This window comes from Phyllobates terribilis, unplaced genomic scaffold (assembly GCF_046119375.1).
Source record: "Phyllobates terribilis strain yellow unplaced genomic scaffold, ASM4611937v1 Scaffold_60__1_contigs__length_8166268, whole genome shotgun sequence".
Classification (NCBI taxonomy): Eukaryota; Metazoa; Chordata; class Amphibia; order Anura; family Dendrobatidae; genus Phyllobates; species Phyllobates terribilis.
In genome coordinates this window covers 4,304,872-4,329,902 of record NW_027362820.1, presented here as the reverse complement: position 1 = coordinate 4,329,902, position 25,031 = coordinate 4,304,872, and the positions used below count along the sequence as shown (strand labels likewise).

General features: G+C 42.6%; 1 protein-coding gene across 1 annotated transcript in view; it reads left to right on the top strand.

The window, feature by feature from the left end:
• Positions 1-6,313: 6,313 nt before the first annotated feature.
• LOC141192382 (uncharacterized) overlaps positions 6,314-25,031 on the top strand; it is a 32,719-nt gene continuing 14,001 nt past the window's right edge. The window contains exons 1-2 of the mRNA XM_073661901.1: positions 6,314-6,493; positions 6,647-7,534. Coding sequence (XP_073518002.1) covers positions 6,314-6,493; positions 6,647-7,534 — 1,068 coding nt within the window. The remainder of the gene's footprint in view (positions 6,494-6,646; positions 7,535-25,031) is intronic.

Here is a 25,031-nt window from a genome sequence, read left to right as displayed (position 1 = left end):
CAAAAAATGTTATGTAGGCAAAAATAATACCAATGAAAACTTCTACTCATCCCACAAAAAACAAGTCCCCACTCAGGTCCATCATCTGTCAATGGAAAAACGTAAGTTTCCACATTATTAGTGGCTCAAAGGTTTTTGAAAAGCAACATGGCTTCCATAAACCAATCCAGCAATATCCACTCTCCCAAAGTCAAATCTCCCCCTCGTTCTGAGCCTTGCAGTGCGCTCAAACCACATTTAGCCTCCATGTATTTGGCATTACTATAGTGAGAAGAACACACTTAATTTACGGTGTGTGTCTCCTGGAGCACAATCTGGGCACTATGTGTTGGGTAATAAAATGATATATTTGCAATTTTCACTCTCCAACATCCACCGAGTGCTAATTTCTGGAAAGTGACTGTGGAATCAAAATAGTCACTACTCCTATAGATTAATTCACTGAGGATTAGAATTTCCAACATGGAGTCACTTTATGGGGATTTCTACTGCTCTGATTTTCTGCCATTTTGTTATATTAGGATTTCTGCAAATGGTGCGTCCCATCTCCTCTGGGGCATTTACTTCTCCTCCTGCTTCGACTTGTGTGACGTCTGCTTTTGTCACCAGGCGTCTCCTTATTAATTCTGCAGGCGGCACTTGTGATGGAAGAGACGTCAGAACCAGAAGCTCTGGGCGGTGCAGGCTCTGTCCAGCCACTAAGATTAGGGTTGTTGGGACCAGTAGTACCATCCAGTCTGGCAGTATGGGTGTGTGTGCTGTCCAGCTAGAGTAATCTGCTCCCTGCTTCAGCCATTTAGAAAGCACCGCACCCTACTAAAGCTGGAAGCATATTGCTGGAAGCTGCCAGATACAGCCTTGTTCTCCTCTGGTTCAGTCCTCTGTACTCAGCTCCCGGCTTGTGTATTTGTTTCCTATTGTGACCCCGGCCCGTTTACTGACTACTCTTGTGTCTTCTGATTTGTTATTTTCTCTGCCCTCCTAGTTCTGACCCGAATACCTGACTATTCTTCTTGACGTTAAAGGGTGATGAGCAAGGCAATCCCTGGGATCTGGAGTATATAGCGCCAAACTGTTCATGGTGACCATCTTTTGAGCTGCCAGGTGACCATGAACAGTGCCCCCAATACATTGTGTCTGCAAACTATTCCAGCAAGATCTGCATTCAAATAGCTAAATGTCGCTCCTTCTCTTCTTAACCTGCCATGTGCCCAGACAGTAGTGTACAACCATATATAGGGTATTGTCGGACTCAAGAGAAGTTGGAAAATAATTTGTAAGGTCCATTTGTTTCCTATTATCCTTTGTGAAGAATTCCAAAGTTATCACCACATAAAGTGACACACGTCAGATTTGAAAAATGGGGCCAGATAGGAACAGAAAACTGGCTGCAGGAAGGGGTTAAAGCAGAGGATTACTGAAGTCAAAAACTGTGACTATACACAATAACACATCTACTGAAATTATCAAACTCAACAGTCTTCATCAGTAATAAATGAGTAACTAGTGGTGAAACCTCTCTGGGGTAATTACAGTATGGGGCTCGGTGGCTCTTGGCAATCTAAACTATCGTAAGGGACAATATTTTCTATCAGATGAGTGTCAAGAAGAAATATTAGACATTTAAAGTGAACTTTTTTATAATAGTGCAGAGCTGAGGTGTCTTAAATTTAGACCTCGAGCATTGGGAAGACGTAATGGAGACCTTCTTTTAAAGACTACCAGGGAGTTACAGACTCACATAAGTGAGGCCGGCCGATCCCACCACAATAAAGCTATCATACAAAATGAAACTGGAAAAAAAAAGACAGAATAAAAGATATGTTACATTCCCAACAACATATATATAAGGGGAGAGCTCCAACACTAAACTGGAGTTGCACTCATTTATGGTGGACCATTGGAGCTACTATGACTCCTGAGCAGAAGAGTAGAGAAACTATTAGCGCCCACATTTCAGGAGAGATTGTGCAGTAATCTGAATTCCTTAGGATTGAAAAATAATGTAATTTATGGCGTTGAGTGAATCCATGAAACCAGGGCTCGAGTCATGCCAACACATCTCCTGCAGGTGTGAATAAATGTATATTACAGCCATCAGCCACGCACAGCTTAGAGATATAGCATGGCACAGGTGTAATGTTTTCTGTATAGTTTATCACAATCCTGTTTGAAGTTAGTCAATTTTAAAAGAAATTGAAAAGTCAGGATAAAGGGAAACTCTGTTGTTATTGTACAGAAATTCACACTTGGCCTCACTGCACATTTAATGTTATCGATCAAAAAAGTGAAGTTTGGCCAGAAAGACGGGACCTGGTCTTGTAGGGACCATATGAGCACATTCAGCAGCACAGAAGGGAGAGAAGGTAGATTCATCCAATAAGATATCAGGGTTCTAGGAAGCCAACAGCATCATCACCCTCCACTTTCTCTTCAAGTGATTTTCTCACTTGTCAGCACATTCTACGTACGCTGTCATTTGGCTTTGTAGTTTACAGATCTGAGCAGGTAATGGACAGAGGCTTCTAATCCCAGGGGTTAGGTGGATCCTCCAGGTTGTAAGTTCTACAGAAAAGGTCTTTCACAATTACACAAAGTAATGTGAACATTTTTGGATGGAGGAAAATCTTGTGGTCTAGAGGTAAAATGGTGATCACACAATTGTAACACAACCGGACTACACCACTGATAAAGCAGCCACAGCCGGTGACTGAGAAGAATCTTTAATTTCTCTGTATCTAGTGGTTACTACTCACCTGGGTAGTCATATGTAGGAATCTCCTCTTTACACCGCTCATCACCCCTCACATATGTCTCTGTAGTATTAATATGGGTCAGATCTTCACCCTGAAACAAATATTATAAAAGTCAAAGACAGATGGAGAAGTCACATCTATGATCAGCTCTAATCCTGCCATCTCCACCGTTCTCATTACACAAGTAAAAAACACATAATACTGGTGGATAAAACAAGACTGAGCACAAGACCTTCACAGCCGTCTACACATCATAGGGGAGATCTCATGACATCTTCTCTCCATCTACCTGATGATCCTGAGGAACATTGGGGTCTTCTTGTTTACAGTCCTGTGGAAGAAGAGGACGGGGACATCTCTCTGGTGTTGTCCTCTTACTGGATAGATCTGGAGGAAACACATACAGGGACTGAATTCATTCTTTACATACAGATAATTATAGGCCGTGTGAATTTATTCCTGTCTAGAAATACAAGTACACAAAAAGAAAAAGTGGGCACTGCTGGGGAATAATAATCACAAATAGAAAGGGATGCTACAGTAACCTGATGTAAAGACACAAAATTATTCGGAAGAAAAAGACTCAGGATATATAACCATGCACACCCAATGTTGGAAAAGTGAAAAAAATCTTTATTACATGATTACATTTAGACAACAAAAGAAAACATTTTTTTAAAAGCATTTAAAACAGACAAAAACATGTGCAATCTTCATATGGGGGAATTCATGATAATATGCATAAAAATAGCAATAAACCCCACTATGTTATGTGCCACAGGTATATTTTACATCACTTATATAACATTCGATTAATGTAGACCTACTAAGCAAACCTGGTATAAATAGCACAGCACAACCAGTCAAAATATGTGTTTATGACAAAGCAAACCCCCCTAAATAATATAAGTGAATCAAGGAATGAGTAGGAGAGATGGTCTATTGGCAATGGGGGCCAGATAGAGGTATTGGCCAGATTGTGTCACCAAAGTCGTATATGACGTGGCACAGTTGATCCACATATAAATAACAAGCCAGGCATTCCTGAGTGGTCAAGTCAAGAAAATAAGTAAATAAAAAATATATGGAAGAATAATTACCTGCTGGCACCAGAGACCCTACGCGTTACGCTGCTCAGACGCAGCTTCGTCAGGGGTATGTTGTCTAAGAGCACATGTGTGTGTTATATAGTTGATCCCAAATGGTGTGACTAGTTTCAGGTGAGTGTTTGTCTCCCTATGGTGTGTAGACAGGCCTGTTCTCATCAGAATGTGTTCCACCCAGTCCACGTGGAACGCAAACGGAAATGGGTTAAACGTCATATCCGGTCCAAAGCAGAGGGCGCCAAATACAGCCCTGAAGCTATTATTGTCAAAGGTGCGTCCCACCCGTACCATACGGTGGAACGGGGGTGGAAGTAAAGTAAACGTCATATCCAGTCAGAAGGGTAAACACGCAGAGCAATGAACTATGCACGTAGTCATAATAAAGAAGAGGCTTGCGTTCCACGATGGAACGCAAAAACCCCAGGAGCAGCGCGTCCGCTGCAGAGAATAATAGTGATCACACAAGAAAGTGCTAGCATTAAAAAAAAAAAAAAGAAAGAATTGCAGTCCAAACCAGGAATACTAAGAAGTCAGTATATGATCTGAGGACAATCACCAAACATGCATAGATACAAAGATGCATCACATAACAGAATACAGACCTGGACATATAAGACTCACTAACCAGACAGACATAAAACAACAAAAAAATTTTTTTTAAAATAAAACTCTCTCCTTTCCCTCTTTCCTTTTTTCTCTTCCTTTCTTTCTCCTTTCCCTTTCCCTTCTTTTCCTTCCCCTTTCCATCCTCCCCTCTCCTTCCTTTATTAAGATAAAAGACAAGACATATAAATGCATATGAGACTGTGTGCAAGTATGTGAAAAGATGCACACAGTTAAACAATCACAAATACAAGAAATAAGCAATAAACTAATGGAACTGCACAAGTTGGCCCCATGGGAGGGAAAAAAAAAAAGGTGAATCAAAACCCCAATAGTGGGCAAGATTCCACATATAAGAACACCATGGGAGTCTGGAAAAGTCAGAACTGGAAAATACTCATTCGTGCCCCTCATAGCCACTACATCAAACATTAGGGTCCAATAAGAAACCAACCCCGGGGAACTGGGTAGAATTTAAAAAATATTGATATTAAAGCCGCTGGAATGGAATTTAAAGGAGGTGCACATGCACCCCCAAAATAAACAGAGTACTGCTTATAAGGACACCATGGAAATTTAAGCCAAGTAACCAGTAAATGAGAGATCCTCATTTATGCCCTTTGGGGCCACTGTGTCAAGTGTAAAGATCCACCTGGATTCTGTCCTCAAAAGGTCCCTAGTATGATCTGAATTGCGAGGGTTAGGCTTCATTTTTTGGAGGCCTGTAACTCGCAATTTATTAGTGCTGCTGGAATGGAATTGAAGAAAGTGCAGGGCCACCGTGGAGATGGTCCTGCCCTTTCTCAAATCCTGTTCAGTAAGATGGATATTCGAAGCGTGTTGCTGTACCCGCCTCCGAAGTTCCTGCGATGTTTGACCAACATAGACCTTGGGACAGGGACAGGTCAAAGCATAAATAACATTATTGGACCTGCAGTTAATGTAGTCCCTCAAAGGAAATTGACGATTGTCAGTCGGGTTAGTAAAGATTTTTTCAGATGAAAAAAATGGACACGCAGAACAATTGCCGCAGGGAAAAGAGCCTTTGAGCCTATTACCACCAGAGGTATTGTACAACGGACGTAAGTAATGGTTATGAACGAGTTTGTCCCTTAAATTTGGGGCTCGTCTAGCCGTCAGCAAAGGTTTGTTTGATAATATACTGGATAGACGGTGATCCGTCTTCAGTATATTCCAATGTTTGCGGAATAGACCACCTACTTCATTCCATTGATTGTTAAACCTAGTAATAAATCTGATCTGTGTGTCTTCCATGTCAGCTCGTGGTTGCAACAGAACCTCCCGTGGTTTGGCGATGATCCTCTGATGTGCTTTAGAGATTATGGATTTCGGATAGCCCCGTTCACGAAAGCGTGTAGTTAGGTTACTGGCCTCAGTTTTGAAGTCATCCTGTGTTGTACAATTCCTCTTGGCCCTTGAAAACTGTCCCACTGGTATACTGTCTCTCAAATTTCTGGGATGAAAGCTTTGGTAATGTAGAAGACTGTTTGTAGCAGTCGATTTTCTGTATAATTTAGTAACAAGTGATCCGCCCACTATCCTGATTTCCAAATCCAGAAAATAGACTACGGAAGAAGATATACAATGGGTAAGATGGATGTTAAAGTCATTAACATTAAGTCTATCAACAAAATCAATTGCCTCCGCCTCCGTGCCCGTCCAAATAATTAAAATATCATCAATGAAGCGGAACCACTTGAAAACCCCATAATTGTATTCCCGTAAGGGATAGACGTGTGTATCCTCCCACCAACCCAGGAATAGATTGGCGAAGGCGGGCGCACACCGTGCGCCCATGGCGGTCCCAGAGGCCTGCCGATAAAACACATGATCGAATACAAAATAGTTGTGCGTGAGGATAAATTTCAAAAGATCCACAATAAAGGAGTCATGCAGACGATTACCTCCACTCGTGTTATTCAGAAAGTGCAGGACCGCTGCTATGCCGTCCTGGTGAGCTATATTGGAATACAGCGATTCAACATCAACAGTAATGAGCAGGAACTGGTCAGGTAAACTTATGAAGTTGAGAGACTGTATTAGATGGGAAGAGTCTCTGAGATAAGAAGGAAGGCTGCCACCAGAAGGAAGGCTGGTGGCAAGTGGCTGCAAGAAAAAATCTACATAAATGCATGCTTTTATGTAGATTTTTTCTTGCAGCCACTTGCCACCAGCCTTCCTTCTTATCTCAGAGACTCTTCCCATCTAATACAGTCTCTCAACTCCCTAAGTTTACCTGACCAGTTCCTGCTCATTACTGTTGATGTTGAATCGCTGTATTCCAATATAGCTCACCAGGACGGCATAGCAGCGGTCCTGCACTTTCTGAATAACACGAGTGGAGGTAATCGTCTGCATGACTCCTTTATTGTGGATCTTTTGAAATTTATCCTCACGCACAACTATTTTGTATTCGATCATGTGTTTTATCGGCAGGCCTCTGGGACCGCCATGGGCGCACGGTGTGCGCCCGCCTTCGCCAATCTATTCCTGGGTTGGTGGGAGGATACACACGTCTATCCCTTACGGGAATACAATTATGGGGTTTTCAAGTGGTTCCGCTTCATTGATGATATTTTAATTATTTGGACGGGCACGGAGGCGGAGGCAATTGATTTTGTTGATAGACTTAATGTCAATGACTTTAACATCCATCTTACCCATTGTATATCTTCTTCCGTAGTCTATTTTCTGGATTTGGAAATCAGGATAGTGGGCGGATCACTTGTTACTAAATTATACAGAAAATCGACTGCTACAAACAGTCTTCTACATTACCAAAGCTTTCATCCCAGAAATTTGAGAGACAGTATACCAGTGGGACAGTTTTCAAGGGCCAAGAGGAATTGTACAACACAGGATGACTTCAAAACTGAGGCCAGTAACCTAACTACACGCTTTCGTGAACGGGGCTATCCGAAATCCATAATCTCTAAAGCACATCAGAGGATCATCGCCAAACCACGGGAGGTTCTGTTGCAACCACGAGCTGACATGGAAGACACACAGATCAGATTTATTACTAGGTTTAACAATCAATGGAATGAAGTAGGTGGTCTATTCCGCAAACATTGGAATATACTGAAGACGGATCACCGTCTATCCAGTATATTATCAAACAAACCTTTGCTGACGGCTAGACGAGCCCCAAATTTAAGGGACAAACTCGTTCATAACCATTACTTACGTCCGTTGTACAATACCTCTGGTGGTAATAGGCTCAAAGGCTCTTTTCCCTGCGGCAATTGTTCTGCATGTCCATTTTTTTCATCTGAAAAAATCTTTACTAACCCGACTGACAATCGTCAATTTCCTTTGAGGGACTACATTAACTGCAGGTCCACTAATGTTATTTATGCTTTGACCTGTCCCTGTCCCAAGGTCTATGTTGGTCAAACATCGCAGGAACTTCGGAGGCGGGTACAGCAACACGCTTCGAATATCCATCTTGCTGAACAGGATTTGAGAAAGGGCAGGACCATCTCCACGGTGGCCCTGCACTTTCTTCAATTCCATTCCAGCAGCACTAATAAATTGCGAGTTACAGGCCTTCAAAAAATGAAGCCTAACCCTCGCAATTCAGATCATACTAGGGACCTTTTGAGGACAGAATCCAGGTGGATCTTTACACTTGACACAGTGGCCCCAAAGGGCATAAATGAGGATCTCTCATTTACTGGTTACTTGGCTTAAATTTCCATGGTGTCCTTATAAGCAGTACTCTGTTTATTTTGGGGGTGCATGTGCACCTCCTTTAAATTCCATTCCAGCAGCTTTAATATCAATATTTTTTAAATTCTACCCAGTTCCCCGGGGTTGGTTTCTTATTGGACCCTAATGTTTGATGTAGTGGCTATGAGGGGCACGAATGAGTATTTTCCAGTTCTGACTTTTCCAGACTCCCATGGTGTTCTTATATGTGGAATCTTGCCCACTATTGGGGTTTTGATTCACCTTTTTTTTTTTTTTTCCCTCCCATGGGGCCAACTTGTGCAGTTCCATTAGTTTATTGCTTATTTCTTGTATTTGTGATTGTTTAACTGTGTGCATCTTTTCACATACTTGCACACAGTCTCATATGCATTTATATGTCTTGTCTTTTATCTTAATAAAGGAAGGAGAGGGGAGGATGGAAAAGGGAAGGAAAAGAAGGGAAAGGGAAAGGAGAAAGAAAGGAAGAGAAAAAAGGAAAGAGGGAAAGGAGAGAGTTTTATTTTAAATGGGATTTTTTTTGTTGTTTTATGTCTGTCTGGTTAGTGAGTCTTATATGTCCAGGTCTGTATTCTGTTATGTGATGCATCTTTGTATCTATGCATGTTTGGTGATTGTCCTCAGATCATATACTGACTTCTTAGTATTCCTGGTTTGGACTGCAATTCTTTCTTCTTTTTTTTTTTTTTAATGCTAGCACTTTCTTGTGTGATCACTATTATTCTCTGCAGCGGACGCGCTGCTCCTGGGGCTTTTGCATTCCATCGTGGAACGCAAGCCTCTTCTTTATTATGACTACGTGCATAGTTCATTGCTCTGCGTGTTTACCCTTCTGACTGGATATGACGTTTACTTTACTTCCACCCCCGTTCCACCGTATGGTACGGGTGGGACGCACCTTTGACAATAATAGCTTCAGGGCTGTATTTGGCGCCCTCTGCTTTGGACCGGATATGACGTTTAACCCATTTCCGTTTGCGTTCCACGTGGACTGGGTGGAACACATTCTGATGAGAACAGGCCTGTCTACACACCATAGGGAGACAAACACTCACCTGAAACTAGTCACACCATTTGGGATCAACTATATAACACACACATGTGCTCTTAGACAACATACCCCTGACGAAGCTGCGTCTGAGCAGCGTAACGCGTAGGGTCTCTGGTGCCAGCAGGTAATTATTCTTCCATATATTTTTTATTTACTTATTTTCTTGACTTGACCACTCAGGAATGCCTGGCTTGTTATTTATATGTGGATCAACTGTGCCACGTCATATATGACTTTGGTGACACAATCTGGCCAATACCTCTAAAATATGGGCCCCCATTGCCAATAGACCATCTCTCCTACTCATTCCTTGATTCACTTATATTATTTAGGGGGGTTTGCTTTGTCATAAACACATATTTTGACTGGTTGTGCTGCGCTATTTATACCAGGGTTGCTTAGTTGGTCTACATTAATCGAATGTTATATAAGTGATGTAAAATATACCTGTGGCACATAACATAGTGGGGTTTATTGCTATTTTTATGCATATTATCATGAATTCCCCCATATGAAGATTGCACATGTTTTTGTCTGTTTTAAATGCTTTTAAAAAAATTTTTTCTTTTGTTGTCTAAATGTAATCATGTAATAAAGATTTTTTTTCACTTTTCCAACATTGGGTGTGCATGGTTATATATCCTGAGTCTTTTTCTTCCGAATAATTTTATTTATTCCTGTCTATTACCTGGTGATGTGAGGGGCTGGGTAACCTCCATCATGATGTCCTTGTACAGATCTTTGTGTCCTTCTAAATACTCCCACTCCTCCATGGAGAAATAGACAGTGACGTCCTGACACCTTATAGGAACCTGACACATACAATGATAAGGTCATCCCCCCGATCCCTTCATAGCGTTACTGTATAATGTCCCAGCATTCCCAGTAGTGTCACCTCTCCAGTCAGCAGCTCAATCATCTTGTAAATGAGTTCTAGGATCTTCTGGTCATTGATGTCCTCGTGTATCAGGGGGTGAGGTGGAGGTCCTGTGATTGGGCTCAGGGGTCTTCTCCATCCCTCAGATACAGGGGCCTGGCAGCGCTCACTAGAGGTCTTCTTCACTACTGTGTAATCCTGGTTATGGAGAGACACATTAATAAATCTCACTCCAGACGAGTCCTCACCTCTCCAGTTCTGTCCATCTGTTATTCCCATAGATAAGAATGATGTAATGTGACGTCATCAGAATCTCTCACCTCTCCAGTAAGCCGGAAGAGGATCTCTAGGGTGAGGCGTAATATCCTCTCTACCATCTTCTTTCTGTCTCTATCCATTCTTCTCTAGGAAAATTATATAGATAAATTATTACTATCTCATATTGTGGGAATCTGAGTGGATTGAAGATGAGTTGGTGTAAAATATATAAAATTCTGTGTAATAAAAAACATGAATAGCATTGTGATGCCAGTATAAAGCAATAATGTGGTAGAGCTCTACATACATCTTCAGATCACACAGAGATACCGATGTGCTATCAGTTGGGATTATGGAAGTTATAAAATAATTCAGTAATATAACAATATAAAGAATGCAACAGTCTTTGTACAGCCAATAAAATATGTTAATGGTTTATTTGTATACATCTCACCACTCCATGATAAGTTCTAGAAAGAAGACGTCTTCTATCTCCACCGCCTACTCTACACTGTGTGCACGATTATTAGATAATTTGTATTTTTGATGATTATTTTTATTAGTTAACATCTCCAGTGCTGTCGGTCAATCCACAGAGTAATAAACCTGAATATTTAAGAAAGTAAAAGTGAGGTGCTGTCTAAGGAGAATATCTCTGTTTCCAGAGTTATTATGCAACTATATGAAAAATTTAAATTTTCCATCTTAACTGTTTATTTTCATCTGGTATATTGAGAATAAGACCCAAACAACTCAATGTCCAAAAATACATTTCTGACATTTAACAAAAATTTATCAGTGACCAATATAGCCACCATTCTTCTCAACACCAGTGATAAGCCATCCATCCATGGAGTCCATTAGTTTCTTAATCTGTTGACGATCATCTTTGTGGGCAGCACCAGGCACAGCCCCCCGACACTTATCAAAGAGGGGACTGTTCTCCTTCACCTTAAATATCGAGTTTAAGAAAAGCTCAAAAGTTCTCCGGAAGGTTTAGGTCCAGTGAGGAAAAGGTCATGTCATTACTCTTTCATCTTTAAGGCCTTTCCGGGTACTGAGCAGTGAAGACTTTGATGCTGCCATTGAGCATTCTCCCGCAGAACAATCCTGCTGTTTTTTTTTTTTTAAAGATGCAGATTTTTTCTGTACCTCTGTTTAAAGAAAGCGTCATCTAAAAACTTGCAGTAGGTTTGGGATTTGATTTTGAGTCCATATTCAATTAAAAAAAGTCCAACTAGCTCATCTGTAATAATACCAGCCCATAGCATTGCCCAACTCCATCTCGCTGGCGTCTGAGTTGAAGTCTAGGTCTGTGCCCATTAATGATCCAGCCATGGGCCCATCCATCTGCTCCGTTGAGAGTCACTCTCATCAGTCCATAAAACCTTTAAAAAAAATCTTTTTTCAGCTTTCTTTTGGTTAAGTCTTGATGTTTGCACTTGTGTCTTGTTGGTGGTGATTGATATTCAGCCTCGGCCTTGTCTCTGAGCACTGAACACCTAGTTCTTCTGGGCCTCCAGGGAGGCTGCGATTCTGGAATACGACAGCACTGGAGGATAATATCTTCCTGGTCGCTTCACATTTGAGTCTTCTGAAATCTTTTGCAGTTAATGTTATTCTGTATATATTTTTTGCAACCCTGTAGACTTTTGAAGTTTCTGTGGTCACTCCCCAATATCTGAGCAATTTAAGGAGTGTTGCATCCCTCTGTAAGACTTTTAACCATTTTTGACTTTTTAGAGTCAGTTAAAACTCTTTTTGGCCCATTTTGTCTGAGGACAAGAAGCTGTCCAATAATTCCCCCCCCCCCTGATAAAGGGTGTCAATATCCATAGGCCACACACCCCTCATTACACAAATACACATCACCCGATCTACTTTATTTTTCAGACTATAAGACGCACCGGACCATCAGATGCACCTAGGTTTTAGAGGAGGAAAATAGAAAAAAAAATTTAAGCCAAAAATGTGGTCATGATGCCCTGTTAAGGGGGAGGGGGTCTACTGCTGACACTGTTATAGGGGTATTGTCCCCTAATTCTGTTAATATGCCCCATCCTGGTATATATGACCCCTTTTCACTGTTATATGTGGCCCTCATCCCCATCCTGATATGCATGGCCCCCTCTTCCCTCTTCCTGGTATGTATGGCACCCTTCATTCTGGTATGTATGGCCCCCCTCACACCCATCCTGGCATGACAGGAGGAGGCCTGACAGGAAGTGGTGGAGGCGGAGCCTGCCGTGTGCTGCAAGAGTTGTGCTGTGTGTGGAGAGAGCTCCTGGGAAGGGAGGAGAGCCAGGCGGAGGTGACCGAGCGGACCGGGAGGACCAGTAGGAGGCGACCGGAGGGACGAGCGCAAGAGAGCGCTGTGGCAGCGTGCAGTGCCGGCCAGCGGAGGGTGCCAGGTGGTGGTGACCAGGAGGTGATGAGGAGGACCGTAAGAGGCGACCGGAGGGAAAAGCGCGCTGTGATAGCGTGCAGCGTCCCTAGAGGAGGTGAGTGAGGGGCAGGAGGCCGCGATAAGCGGCCCTACTGAACCCAAGTGTGTACTGTACTGTATTGTATTTGTATCTGTATTGTAATTGTATTGTATTCCCTAGTCCATATTTAATTGATTACCCCCCCGTCCATATTTAAATTGATTCCCCTGAACACCCCCGTCCATATTTAACTGATCCCTCTGACCACATTAAATTGACCCCCCGTCCTCATTTAATTGATCCCCGACCACCCCCCGTCCATATTAAAGTGATCCCCCTGACCACATTTAAATGATTGACCCCCCCAGCCCATAATTGATTGATCCCACTTGTCCTATTTAATAGATTCCCCTTGTCCACTTTTACTCATCCCCAGTCCCTATCTATTTGCCTTATCCCCCACCATATTTAATTAACCCCTGTCCATAATTAATTGATTGATTCCCCAGACCACAATTAATTATTTCCCCAGTCCATATTTATTGATATTATTGATACTTATTGATCCCCAGTCCTTAGTTAATTGACCCACCGTCCATACCTATTTATTTGCTTTACCCCCCATCCTATTTAATTAAACCCCCTGTCCATAATTAATTGATTGATTCCCTAGTCCACAATTAATTATTTCCCCAGTTCATACTTATTGATCCCAGTCCATAGTTAATTGACACACCGTCCATACTTAATTAATCCACCTGACCCACTCAGCTGATCCCCCGTCCATACTTAATTGATACTTAATTGATCCCCCGTCCATACTTAACTGATCCCGCGCCGATATCTAATCGATACACTTGCACATCCCTAATTGATCCCCGTCCATACACCTATATATAAATAATTGTGTTTTGTACTTGTACATATATACTGACTGTATCCCCATATTTAGAATGACGTCCATGTTGGCCGGAGCCGTGCAGTGTACATCTTGCGCAATGTATGCATTCCCTGAGCTACCGCTCAGGGATCCATACTGCTGCGAGAGATGTGAGCATATCGTGCACTTGGAAGCCCAAATCCTGGATCTAAGTGCTCAGATAGCGGTACTGAGGAGCATCGACAACATGGAACGGAGTTTGCTGCTCACCGAGCAGACACTCAATGGGTCAACACTGGGGGTGGAGCTTAGTGGGGAAGCGCAGGCTGAACAGGCAGGGAGCTGGATAACAGTTAGGAGGGATAGAGGGAAGAAGTATAGGAAGGCTGGTTCAGAACCGGCATTATTGGAGCACGACAGATCCTCTGACTGCCGGGGGAGTGTATGCTCCAGTAATGAGGGGGAGGGGGGAAGTGTAGGGCAGGCTAGACAGGTCCTGGTAGTGGGTGACTCTATTATTAGGGGGACAGACAGGGCAATCTGTCACAAAGACCGGGATCGCCGAACGGTGTGCTGCCTCCCTGGCGCTCGAGTCCGGCACATCGCGGATCGGGTTGACAGGTTACTGGGTGGGGCTGGCGAAGACCCAGCGGTCATGGTCCACATTGACACCAATGACAAAGTGAGTGGTAGATGGAGGGTCCTTAAAAATGATTTCAGGGATCTAGGTAGGAAGCTTAGGGCAAGGACCTCCAAGGTAGTTTTCTCAGAAATACTACCAATCCCGCGAGCCACACAGGAGCGCCAACGGGAGGTTAGGGAGGTGAATAAGTGGCTAAAGAGTTGGTGCAAGGCAGAAGGGTTTGGGTTCATGGAGAACTGGGCCGACTTCGCTGTCGGCTACAGGCTCTACCGTAGGGACGGGCTGCACCTCAATGGGGAGGGTGCAGCGGTGCTGGGGAAGAAGATGGCTAATAGGTTGGAGGAGTTTTTAAACTAGAGACGGGGGGGGGGAAACCAAGGAAATAGGTGGGATGTGAGGCAAGCAAGGGGGAAGGGGAGAAGTGAATATAATGAGGGTGGAGAGGGGGTGGGGATAGTACAGTTAGATCGTTAGAGAAGAATAGGATGCTAAATAACCCCAAAGTTTTATCTTGCATGCTGACCAACGCAAGAAGCCTGACCAATAAGGCGGATGAGCTGCGGGCGCTTATATCGGAGGAGAGGTATGACATCGTAGGTATAACAGAGACTTGGCTAGACGATAGCTACGACTGGGCGGTAAATTTAACAGATTATAGTTTATTTAGAAGGGACCGGAAACAGGGGAAGGGCGGAGGAGTCTGCTTATATGTAAAGTCACGTCTAAAGCCCAGACTAAGGGAAGATATAGGAGAGGGAGAAGAGTGGGTCGAGTCCATGTGGGTAGAGATAGAGGGGGCAAAAAATAATAATAAAATATTACTGGGGGTCTGCTATAAGCCACCCAATATAACAGAGGAGAATGAGAAACTGCTATTAGGACAAATAGACAAAGTAGCAAAACATAATGAGGTGATTGTAATGGGGGATTTCAAGTATCCGGATATTGACTGGGAAACAGAAACCTGTAGATCTCAGAAAGGAAAAAGGTTCTTGACAAATACTAAGGATAATTATCTCTCCCAACTAGTGCAGGAACCAACGAGAGGGAAGGCCGTGTTGGACTTAATATTGACTAATAGGCCTGATAGAATAACTGAGGTACAGATAGGGGGGCACCTAGGTAATAGCGATCATAATATTATCAATTTCAAAATGCCCTTCAGTAGGGTTGTCAATAAAGGAACAACAAAACATTAAACTTTAGGAGGGCGAAGTTTGATCAGCTGAAAGAAAACCTTCAACTTATTGACTGGGACAAAGTTCTTAATCAAAGGAATACGAATAGTAAATGGGAAACCTTCAAAAGAATTCTGAATACTCAGTGCGAGAGGTATATACCGTATGGGAATAAAAGGACAAGAAATAAGAGGAAACCAATATGGTTGAACAAGAACGTAAAAGGGGCGTTAAATAGCAAAAAAGAGGCATTCAAGAGATTAAAACAGGAAAACAGTAAGGAGGCACTAATGTGTTACAAGGAAAAAACGAGAACCTGCAAAAAACAAATAAAAATAGCGAAGGAGGAAACAGAGAGACGTATTGCTAGGGAAAGTAGATCAAATCCCAAACTGTTCTTTACGTATATAAATAGTAAAAGGATTAAATCGGATAATATTGGACCGATAAAAAGTGATGAAGGCAAAATCATAGAGAAAGATGAGGATAAAGCTAATCTATTAAATAAATTTTTTTCGTCAACTTTCACAAAGGAAAAAGAACTAACAGGCGAAATGAGAAGTGACAAACTTAATCCTCCACTAAGTATGACAAATCTAACCCAAGCTGGGGTACAGAAACGCCTCAGTAACATTAAAATAAACAAATCACCAGGACCTGATGGCATACACCCACGGGTACTAAGGGAACTAAGTAATGTGATAGACAGACCGTTATATCTTATATTTAAGGACTCTGTTGAGACTGGGTCTGTGCCACTTGATTGGCGACAGGCGAATGTAGTGCCAATATTCAAAAAGGGAGCGAAAAGTGACGCCGGAAACTATCGGCCGGTGAGTCTGACGTCCGTTGTGGGCAAAATTTTTGAAGGCTTCATTAATGAGGCAATTACGGAGCATCTTGATGCTAATAATCTATTAACCCCGAACCAACATGGATTCATGAGGAATCGCTCCTGCCAAACAAACCTGATTGACTTCTACGAGGAGGTTAGCTCTCGAGTAGATCAGGGGGAACCAGTGGATGTCGTGTATCTCGACTTCTCAAAAGCGTTCGATAGCGTGCCACATAATAGGTTGGTATACAAAATGAGAATGATGGGGCTGGGGGAAAATGTCTGCAAGTGGGTAGCTAACTGGCTAAAGGATAGAAGGCAGAGGGTGGTTATAAATGGAATATACTCAGATTGGGTAAGCGTCACTAGTGGGGTACCACAGGGGTCTGTACTAGGCCCAATGTTATTTAATATCTTTATTAATGACATAGTCAACGGGATAAATAGTAAAATATCAATATTTGCAGATGACACAAAGTTATGTAAAACAATTAATACAAAAGAGGACAGTGCAGACCTACAGAGGGATTTGGATAAGCTGGGTAGGTGGAGCATTAAATGGCAAATGAGGTTTAACGAGGAGAAATGTAAGGTCATACATATGGGAAGGAAAAATGGAAGTCACCAGTACTCACTGAATGGGAAATCATTGGGGAATTCAGAGATGGAGAAGGACTTGGGCATCTTGATTGATAGCAAACTAAATTGGAGTGCCCAAAGTCAGGCGGCTGCTGTAAGGGCAAACAGGGTAATGGGATGTATCAGAAGAGGTATAGCTGCAAAGGAGGAGAACATTGTTCTTCCACTGTACAAAGCACTGGTCAGACCACACTTGGAATACTGTGCTCAGTTATGGGCCCCAATATATAGAAAGGATATAAATGAGCTTGAAAAGGTACAAAGGAGGGCAACAAAATTAATAAAGGGAATGGAGGGACTGCAATACCCAGAGAGGTTGGCAAAACTAGGACTATTCAGCCTGGAAAAGAGAAGGTTGAGGGGGGACATAATAAATGTGTACAAATATGTTAGGGGACAGTATAGAGATCTTGCCCGGGATTTGTTCAAAAGGAGGGATATTACGGTAACAAGAGGGCACTCACTAAGACTGGAAGAGGAAAGGTTTCAGCACCAGCATAGGAAGGGGTTCTTTACGGTAAGAGCAGTGAGAATATGGAATTCACTGAGTGAGGAGACGGTAATGTCAGATTCACTACACCAGTTCAAGCGGGGACTGGATGCATTTCTAGATACCAGGCAGATTTCAGCATATACTTAAAAATAAAATAAAATAGTAGGTTGATACAGGGATTTATTCTGACTGCTGGTTTCAGAGTCGGGAGGGAATTTTTCCTCAGATGAAGATTGGCCAAATCATTTGGGGTTTTTGCCCTCCTCTGGATCAACTTTAGCAATTACAGAACTAACAGGTCGAACTTGATGGACGCAAGTCTTTATTCGGCTTTACAAACTATGTTACTATGTATGGCACCTTCATCCCTCTTCTTCATATGTACGGTACCTTCATTCCTCTTCCTGGTATGTATGGCACTCGTCATCCCTGTGTGTATGGCCCCCTTCATCCCTGTATGTATGGACCTCTTCATCTCTGTATGTATGGCCCCGCTCATGCCTCATCCCTGTATGCATGGCCCCCCTTATGCCTCATCCCTGTATGCATGGCCCCCTTTATCCTTGCATGCATGGCCCCCTTCATCCCTGTATGTATGGCCCCCACATCCTGGTATGCTTGGCACCCCCTGATCTCCATCACGCTGCACAGAAAAAATAAACAATCATACTCACCTCCTCTCTCCTCCAGCGCTGTGTTCCGCTCTGTGCCGGAATAGTCACTGCTCCCCACGCTGGGACTGCGTGCGTGGGGAGCAGTGACCTTCATTCTCCCCAATAGCGCGCACGCTGTAGCCGTAGCACGGCTCCTGCTGTGCTCGGTTGTCAACATGCCCGCTATCAAAGTCCATTAATATTCACCACACCCATGGGATATTCACTGGGCGTGGGGAGCAGTGAATATTCATTTTCTTTAGTAGCGGGCACAGCTAGGCTGCAGCAGGCGGCTGCTGCCTCCTGTGCCCCACTACTTCGCCACTCTCACTGTCGCTTCCCTCACAGCTACAGTATTTATGTATATCGGACTTTAAGACGCACCTCCGACTTATCTCCAAAATTTTGGAGGAAAAAAGGTGCGTCTTATAGTCCGAAAAATACAGTACTTCATCCAATAAGAAATGTTTATATAGCTTGCATTTGTAAAATTTGCATAAAAATGATCATATGGTCAAAATATTCACTTGCCTAATAATTGCGCAGACAGTGTATGTTTCAAAGTGATCAAGAAAACTATTTTTTATTCTCAACTGCTATAAGCTATGGATGTAATGTTCAGGAATCATCCCTCAATCCATAGATCGTGGATTCCACATCTCACCTTGACAAAGCCAAAAAGTGAAAATAGTTGGGCAATAATCTGAAGCTTATCTCCATTGTGATTATGATATGTTATAAGCAAGTTTAAATCTCTCAGTTATGTTAATGTGTATTAGGGGTGCACTGTTTTTTTTATGGTAATACAAAAAGAAATACTGGCATGGTTGCACCTAGCAGGGTGCAGTGCACGCTCAGGAGTTACAATAAATAAATGATTACAGCCATATCCTGTAGAATACAGCAAAAGAGGAGAAGAAACCTATTAGTGGTGTGGGGCACTAAAACTATGGGGGTAACAAAGATGAGGATCATTACTGTATACGGCAATGAGAGGGGGGCTATTACTTTATAGGGCACTATAGATGGTTATAGCACTATGTGGAAGTGGGGACAAATGAGCAGGACAACTAAGGAGAGTAATGAAAAATATATATATGAAAAAGACAAAATATTAAAAAAACACACAAACAATAAATGTTTATATCATTCCCCTCCCCCCAAAGTAAATAGCAAAATGTAATACATTGAAAACATTATTCGGTATTGCCATGCACGTAACTGCCTGAATTAATAACATTTTGAAATATTTTTTCCCATGTGGTATAAATTGAAACACTAGGAATAATGTTTTTTGATCACTTCAATTCCACATAAAAATGTAATAAAAAGCTATTAAAATGTCATATTTCCTCCAAAATTGTATCAGCAAAAGCGAAGAAAACAAGAAATAATCATTGAAACCGGACCATCGATGGAAGAATGAAAATAGTTACAGGTCTCAGAAAATGGCGACACGAAAAAATTGTTAGATACTAAATTTTCAGCCCAGGTGACATCATAGATGTAGCGCATTAGACCGCTGCAGTCAACCACTGATCTCAGAACTGATGACTATTTATTCAGTATGACTCGTTGAGCTCAGTGACTGGCTGCAGTTGTCACACACGCTAAAGACATGACATCACCACTGCAGCCTATAAAGAAGACCCGAGCAGCAGCAGAGAGCCGGCGCTGGAGCAGGGGAAGGTGAGTAATGCTGATTGTAGTATTTGTTACACAGACTTGTAGATTGTGTACAGAACACTGAAAGGGGAATCCTCTTCTATGATACTCCTCTCTGCTGTTAGTCCAGGGCACATTGTGATGCTCAAAGTTATAATGAGCTTTAGCCTGAGGACAGACAGGAATAATTATGAGATGGCCACATCATGCTGAGGACTTTGCCACACACTTCAAAATAAAGATCTACCAATTAAGGCAAGTCTTTATTTTCCCACCACCACAACCCCTTCGTGTACCAGACCAATTCCCTTTTCCTATTACCTCCCTCTCCAACATCATTGAAGGACAGCTTACTCGCCTCCTCTACAAATCACACCTCACCACTTGTGCACTCGACCCCATCCCACCTCCTCCCCAACCTTACTACCCCACTTATCCCGGCCCTAACCCACCTCTTCTACCTATCAATATTCTGGTACCTTCCTTTCTGCTTTCAAACATGCCACAATCATGCCTGCCCTCAAAAAACCATCCCTCGACCCGCCCGCTATGTCAAACTATCGCCCCATATCGCTGCTACCATTCGCTTCCAAACTCCTTCAGCAACATGTACACACTAAACTTTCTTCCCATCTCTCATCTAACTTGCTCTTCGACAACCTACAATCCGGCTTCAGCCCCCATCATTCCACTGAAACTGCCCTGACCAAAATTGCTAATGACTTACAGCCAAAGCTAACAGACAATTCTCCATACTCCTCCTTCTAGTCTGTCCTCTGCCTTCGACACAGTTGACCACTGCTTCCTACTACAGATCCTCTCTTCCTTTGGTGTCAAAAGACCTCGCCCCATCCTAGAAAGACTCATACCTTTCCAGCTGCACATTCAGCGTCTCCCACTCCCACACTACCTCCTCAGCCCACCCTCTCTGTTGGAGAGGCTCTGTCCTAGGAACCCTACTCTTCTTCATCTATACCCTTGGCCTGTGACAGCTCATAAATCCCATGGCTTCCAGCACCATCTGTACGCTGATGACACCCAGATCTACCTCTCTGGCCCAGACGTCACCTCTCTGCTGTCCAGAGTCCCGGAGTGTCCATCAGCCATATCCGCCTCCTTCTCCTCTCGCTTCCTCAAGCTCAACGGTGATAATAATGTGTGTACAGCGCTGCGGAGTATGGAGGCGATATAGAAGGGAGAGGAATATCCCGATAGAGAGTAATGGGGAATCTCCACATACCTCCACCTGCAGAGTCGCCACCACTTATATGGCTGTTCTGTGCGCACAGGACCTGTGATGAGGTCACAGGAGGGGAGGAGTCAGGGGTCACATGATCAGGGGCCTCAGTGGGTGCAGGACTCTGCTTTGCTGGATTATGGGTGGGGTCTGTATGCCCCCAGTTTGCAGATAATTACAGATTGTTCTCAGTGGGAAACAAGATGATCCTGGAGGTCTGATGTCTTTAATGGCTAACGAAGAGAAATAATGATGTCACCAGCGAGCTGCTGTCAGACATCTTAGGTGTCACCAGTCCATGAGGAAGAGACCGGAGTACCTTATCTATTATCTATCTATCTATCATCTATTATCTATCTATCATCTATCTATTATCTATCTATTATCTATCTATCATCTATCTATTATCTATCTATCATCTATTTATTATCTATCATCTATGTATTATCTATCATCTATCTATCATCTATCTATTATCTATCTATCATCTATCTATTATCTATCTATTATCTATCTATTATCTATCTATCATCTATCTATTATCTATCTATTATCTATCTATCATCTATCTATTATCTATCTATTATCTATCTATTATCTATCTATCATCTATTATCTATCTATTATCTATCATCTATCTATTATCTATCTATCATCCATCTATTATCTATCATCTATCTATCAATCATCTATTATCTATCTATCACCTATCTATTATCTATCTATCTATTAATCATTTATCTATTATCTATCAATTATCTATTTATTATTTATCTATCATCTATCTATTTATCATCTATTATCTATCATATATCTATCCATATATCTATCTATAATCTATCATCTATTTATCATTTCTCTATTATCTATCTATCATCTATCTATTTATCATCTATTACCTATCAGCTATCATCTATATCTATTTATCATCTATTACTTATCATCTATTTATCATCTATTACCTATCATCTATCTATCTGTCATCTATCTATTACCTATCATCGATCTATTATCTCTCTATCAACTATGTATTTATCATATATTTATTATCTATTATCTATCTATTATCTATCGTCTATCTATTATTTATCTATGAGGGTCAGTCAATAAGTAATGCCTCCTATTTTTTTTCTCCTTTTAATTGGCAAGAAATTCAAATGCAATTACAGAGGTTGAAAACCACAACATTAACGATTAATTTGTCACTTTTCAATATAATCTCCATCCACTTCCACAGTCTTGGTCCACCGTTTAACAAGGACATGTATTCCAGCATGGTAAAAAGCATTCTTGGGACCCACCGTGCACAAACTTTTCTGTATCCCAGTTGTCCAATAATTTTCATCACACTGCCGTTACTGAGGCAGATAATGCCACACAATTCATCTGCAGTCACCCGGCGGTCACCACGAATGGTGTCATCGACTTGCTGAATGTTGCTTGGAGTCACTGCAGTTACTGGCCTGCCAATCCGCATTTTGTCAGCCAACGGTGATGGCCCTTCAGCTGTGTTACAGCGACGAACCCATCGTCTAACAGTACTGACATCCACTGCTGCATCACCGGACACATTTTTCAGTCTCTCATGAATTCGAATGGGCGTTTCACCTTCTGCATGCAAGAATTCAATCACAGAACGTTGTCTAATACGAACATCGATGTCAGCCATTTTGCAAACGGATACAGTCCTGCCACCTGTTTGTGCAGGAAGTTGCAATTGCTGTGGATTGGAGAAGAGGGTTTGAGGAATTGTGCCAAATTCGAATATTTAACATAACTACCTTATTTAAGGAGAAAAAAAAATAGGAGGCATTACTTATTGACTGACCCTCGTATCATCTATCTATTTATCTATCATCTAACCATATATCTATCTATTATCTATCATCTATCTGTTATCTATTTATCATTTATCTATCTATTATCTATCATATACAGTACAGACCAAAAGTTTGGACACACCTCATTTAAAGATTTTTCTGTATTTTCATGACTATGAAAATTGTACATTCACACTGAAGACATCAAAACTGTGAATTAACACATGTGGAATTATATAGTTAACAAAAAAGTGTGAAACAACTGAAAATATGTCTTATATTCTAGGTTCTTCAAAGTAGCCACCTTTTGCTTTGATGACTGCTTTGCACACTCTTGGCATTCTCTTGATGAGCTTCAAGAAGTAGTCACCGGAAATGGTCTTCCAACAATCTTGAAGGAGTTCCCAGAGATGCTTAGCACTTGTTAGCCCTTTTGCCTTCACTCTGTGGTCCAGCTCACCCCAAACCATCTCGATTTAGTTCAGGTCTGGTGACTGTGGAGGCCAGGTCATCTGGCGTAGCACCCCATCACTCTCCTTCTTGGTCAAATAGCCCTTACACAGCCTGGAGGTGTGTTTGGGGTCATTAAATAAAGATATAAATCACTGCACTCCCTATGAGTGTGCACGAGTAGGGGCCGAACCCTGGTATATCAGATCAAAGAGCCTCGGCACTTAATCGTCCTTTTGCAAGAGAAAATTTATTGACTTTGTGAAATAAATCTGCACACAGAAATAACACCAAAACGTTTCGGTCTTAGCGACCTTCTTCAGTTGACTGTAGAAAATAGGACAATGTCATAGACAATTAGATACAGAACGATATAAATATCATTTCTAGATGACATAGTGAAAAAACAGCATATCATAAGTAGTGAAACAGAAATCCTTCCCATTATATTATACAAGTGTGCACAGTAATGCATAAGCGAAATATATAGCACATAGATACACAGTATACTTTTCCATAATATGTAGGGAAATCACAAAGGAGGGAGGGGGGGGGGGTGGGGGGTGGAAGAAGAAGGACAGGGAGAAGGGGACAAAGGTATGGAGCACATAGGTATGGGGGGAAGGGGAAGAAAAAACAGAACACAAGACAGCTGGCAGAAGTGGGCACATACCGGGTAATTCTGCGAGAGATGTGAGCAACAAGTGGGTCCCAATAGGGATGCCTACAGGTGAGAAGGTGACAGAAATCAGAGGCAAGGACCTCACAGAGTGCCCCAGAAAGGCGTGCTGTGCCAAAGGCTACCTGCTGAGAAGCGCGTGGGGGCATGGACATCACAACGCGGTCTCCACCGCTAGTTGGAGTAACCATAAGTGCAGAGAGCGAGGTTAATAAAGGGTCTAAAATGCAAAAGACGCGCGAATCTGAAACGCCGGACCGCGCATACCGGAAGTGCCATACTACGCAACCGGAAATGACGTTTGCGGGTCACCGTCTGCGTTCCACAGAGGGAGAGCGCAAACCGGAAGTTCCGGTTTGAAGCGAACAGGAAGTGATGACTGGCGTGTTTATGTAAGTTCGCGTGTGCGCTCTAACTTATGTCTCTTTTGTTGCAGATTCACCTTGTACTGTGGTCCTCTCCCACCTCCCCTTCGTTTTCCATCTATACCTCTCGTTGTTTCCCTCCCCTGGCTATGTACATCGTCCTGGAACGCAAGTGATCCCTTCATGGAACGCACCGGCTTTCATCACTTCCTGTTCGCTTCAAACCGGAACTTCCGGTTTGCGCTCTCCCTCTGTGGAACGCAGACGGTGACCCGCAAACGTCATTTCCGGTTGCGTAGTATGGCACTTCCGGTATGCGCGGTCCGGCGTTTCGGATTCGCGCGTCTTTTGCATTTTAGACCCTTTATTAACCTCCCTCTCTGCACTTATGGTTACTCCAACTAACGGTGGAGACCGCGTTGTGATGTCCATGCCCCCACGCGCTTCTCAGCAGGTAACCTTTGGCACAGCACGCCTTTCTGGCTCACTCTGTGAGGTCCTTGCCTCTGATTTCTTTCACCTTCTCACCTGTAGGCAGCCCTATTGGGACCCACTTGTTGCTCACATCTCTCGCAGAATTACCCGGTATGTGCCCACTTCTGCCAGCTGTCTTGTGTTGTTTTTTCTTCCCCTTCCCCCCATACCTATGTGCTCCATACCTTTGTCCCCTTCTCCCTGTCCTTCT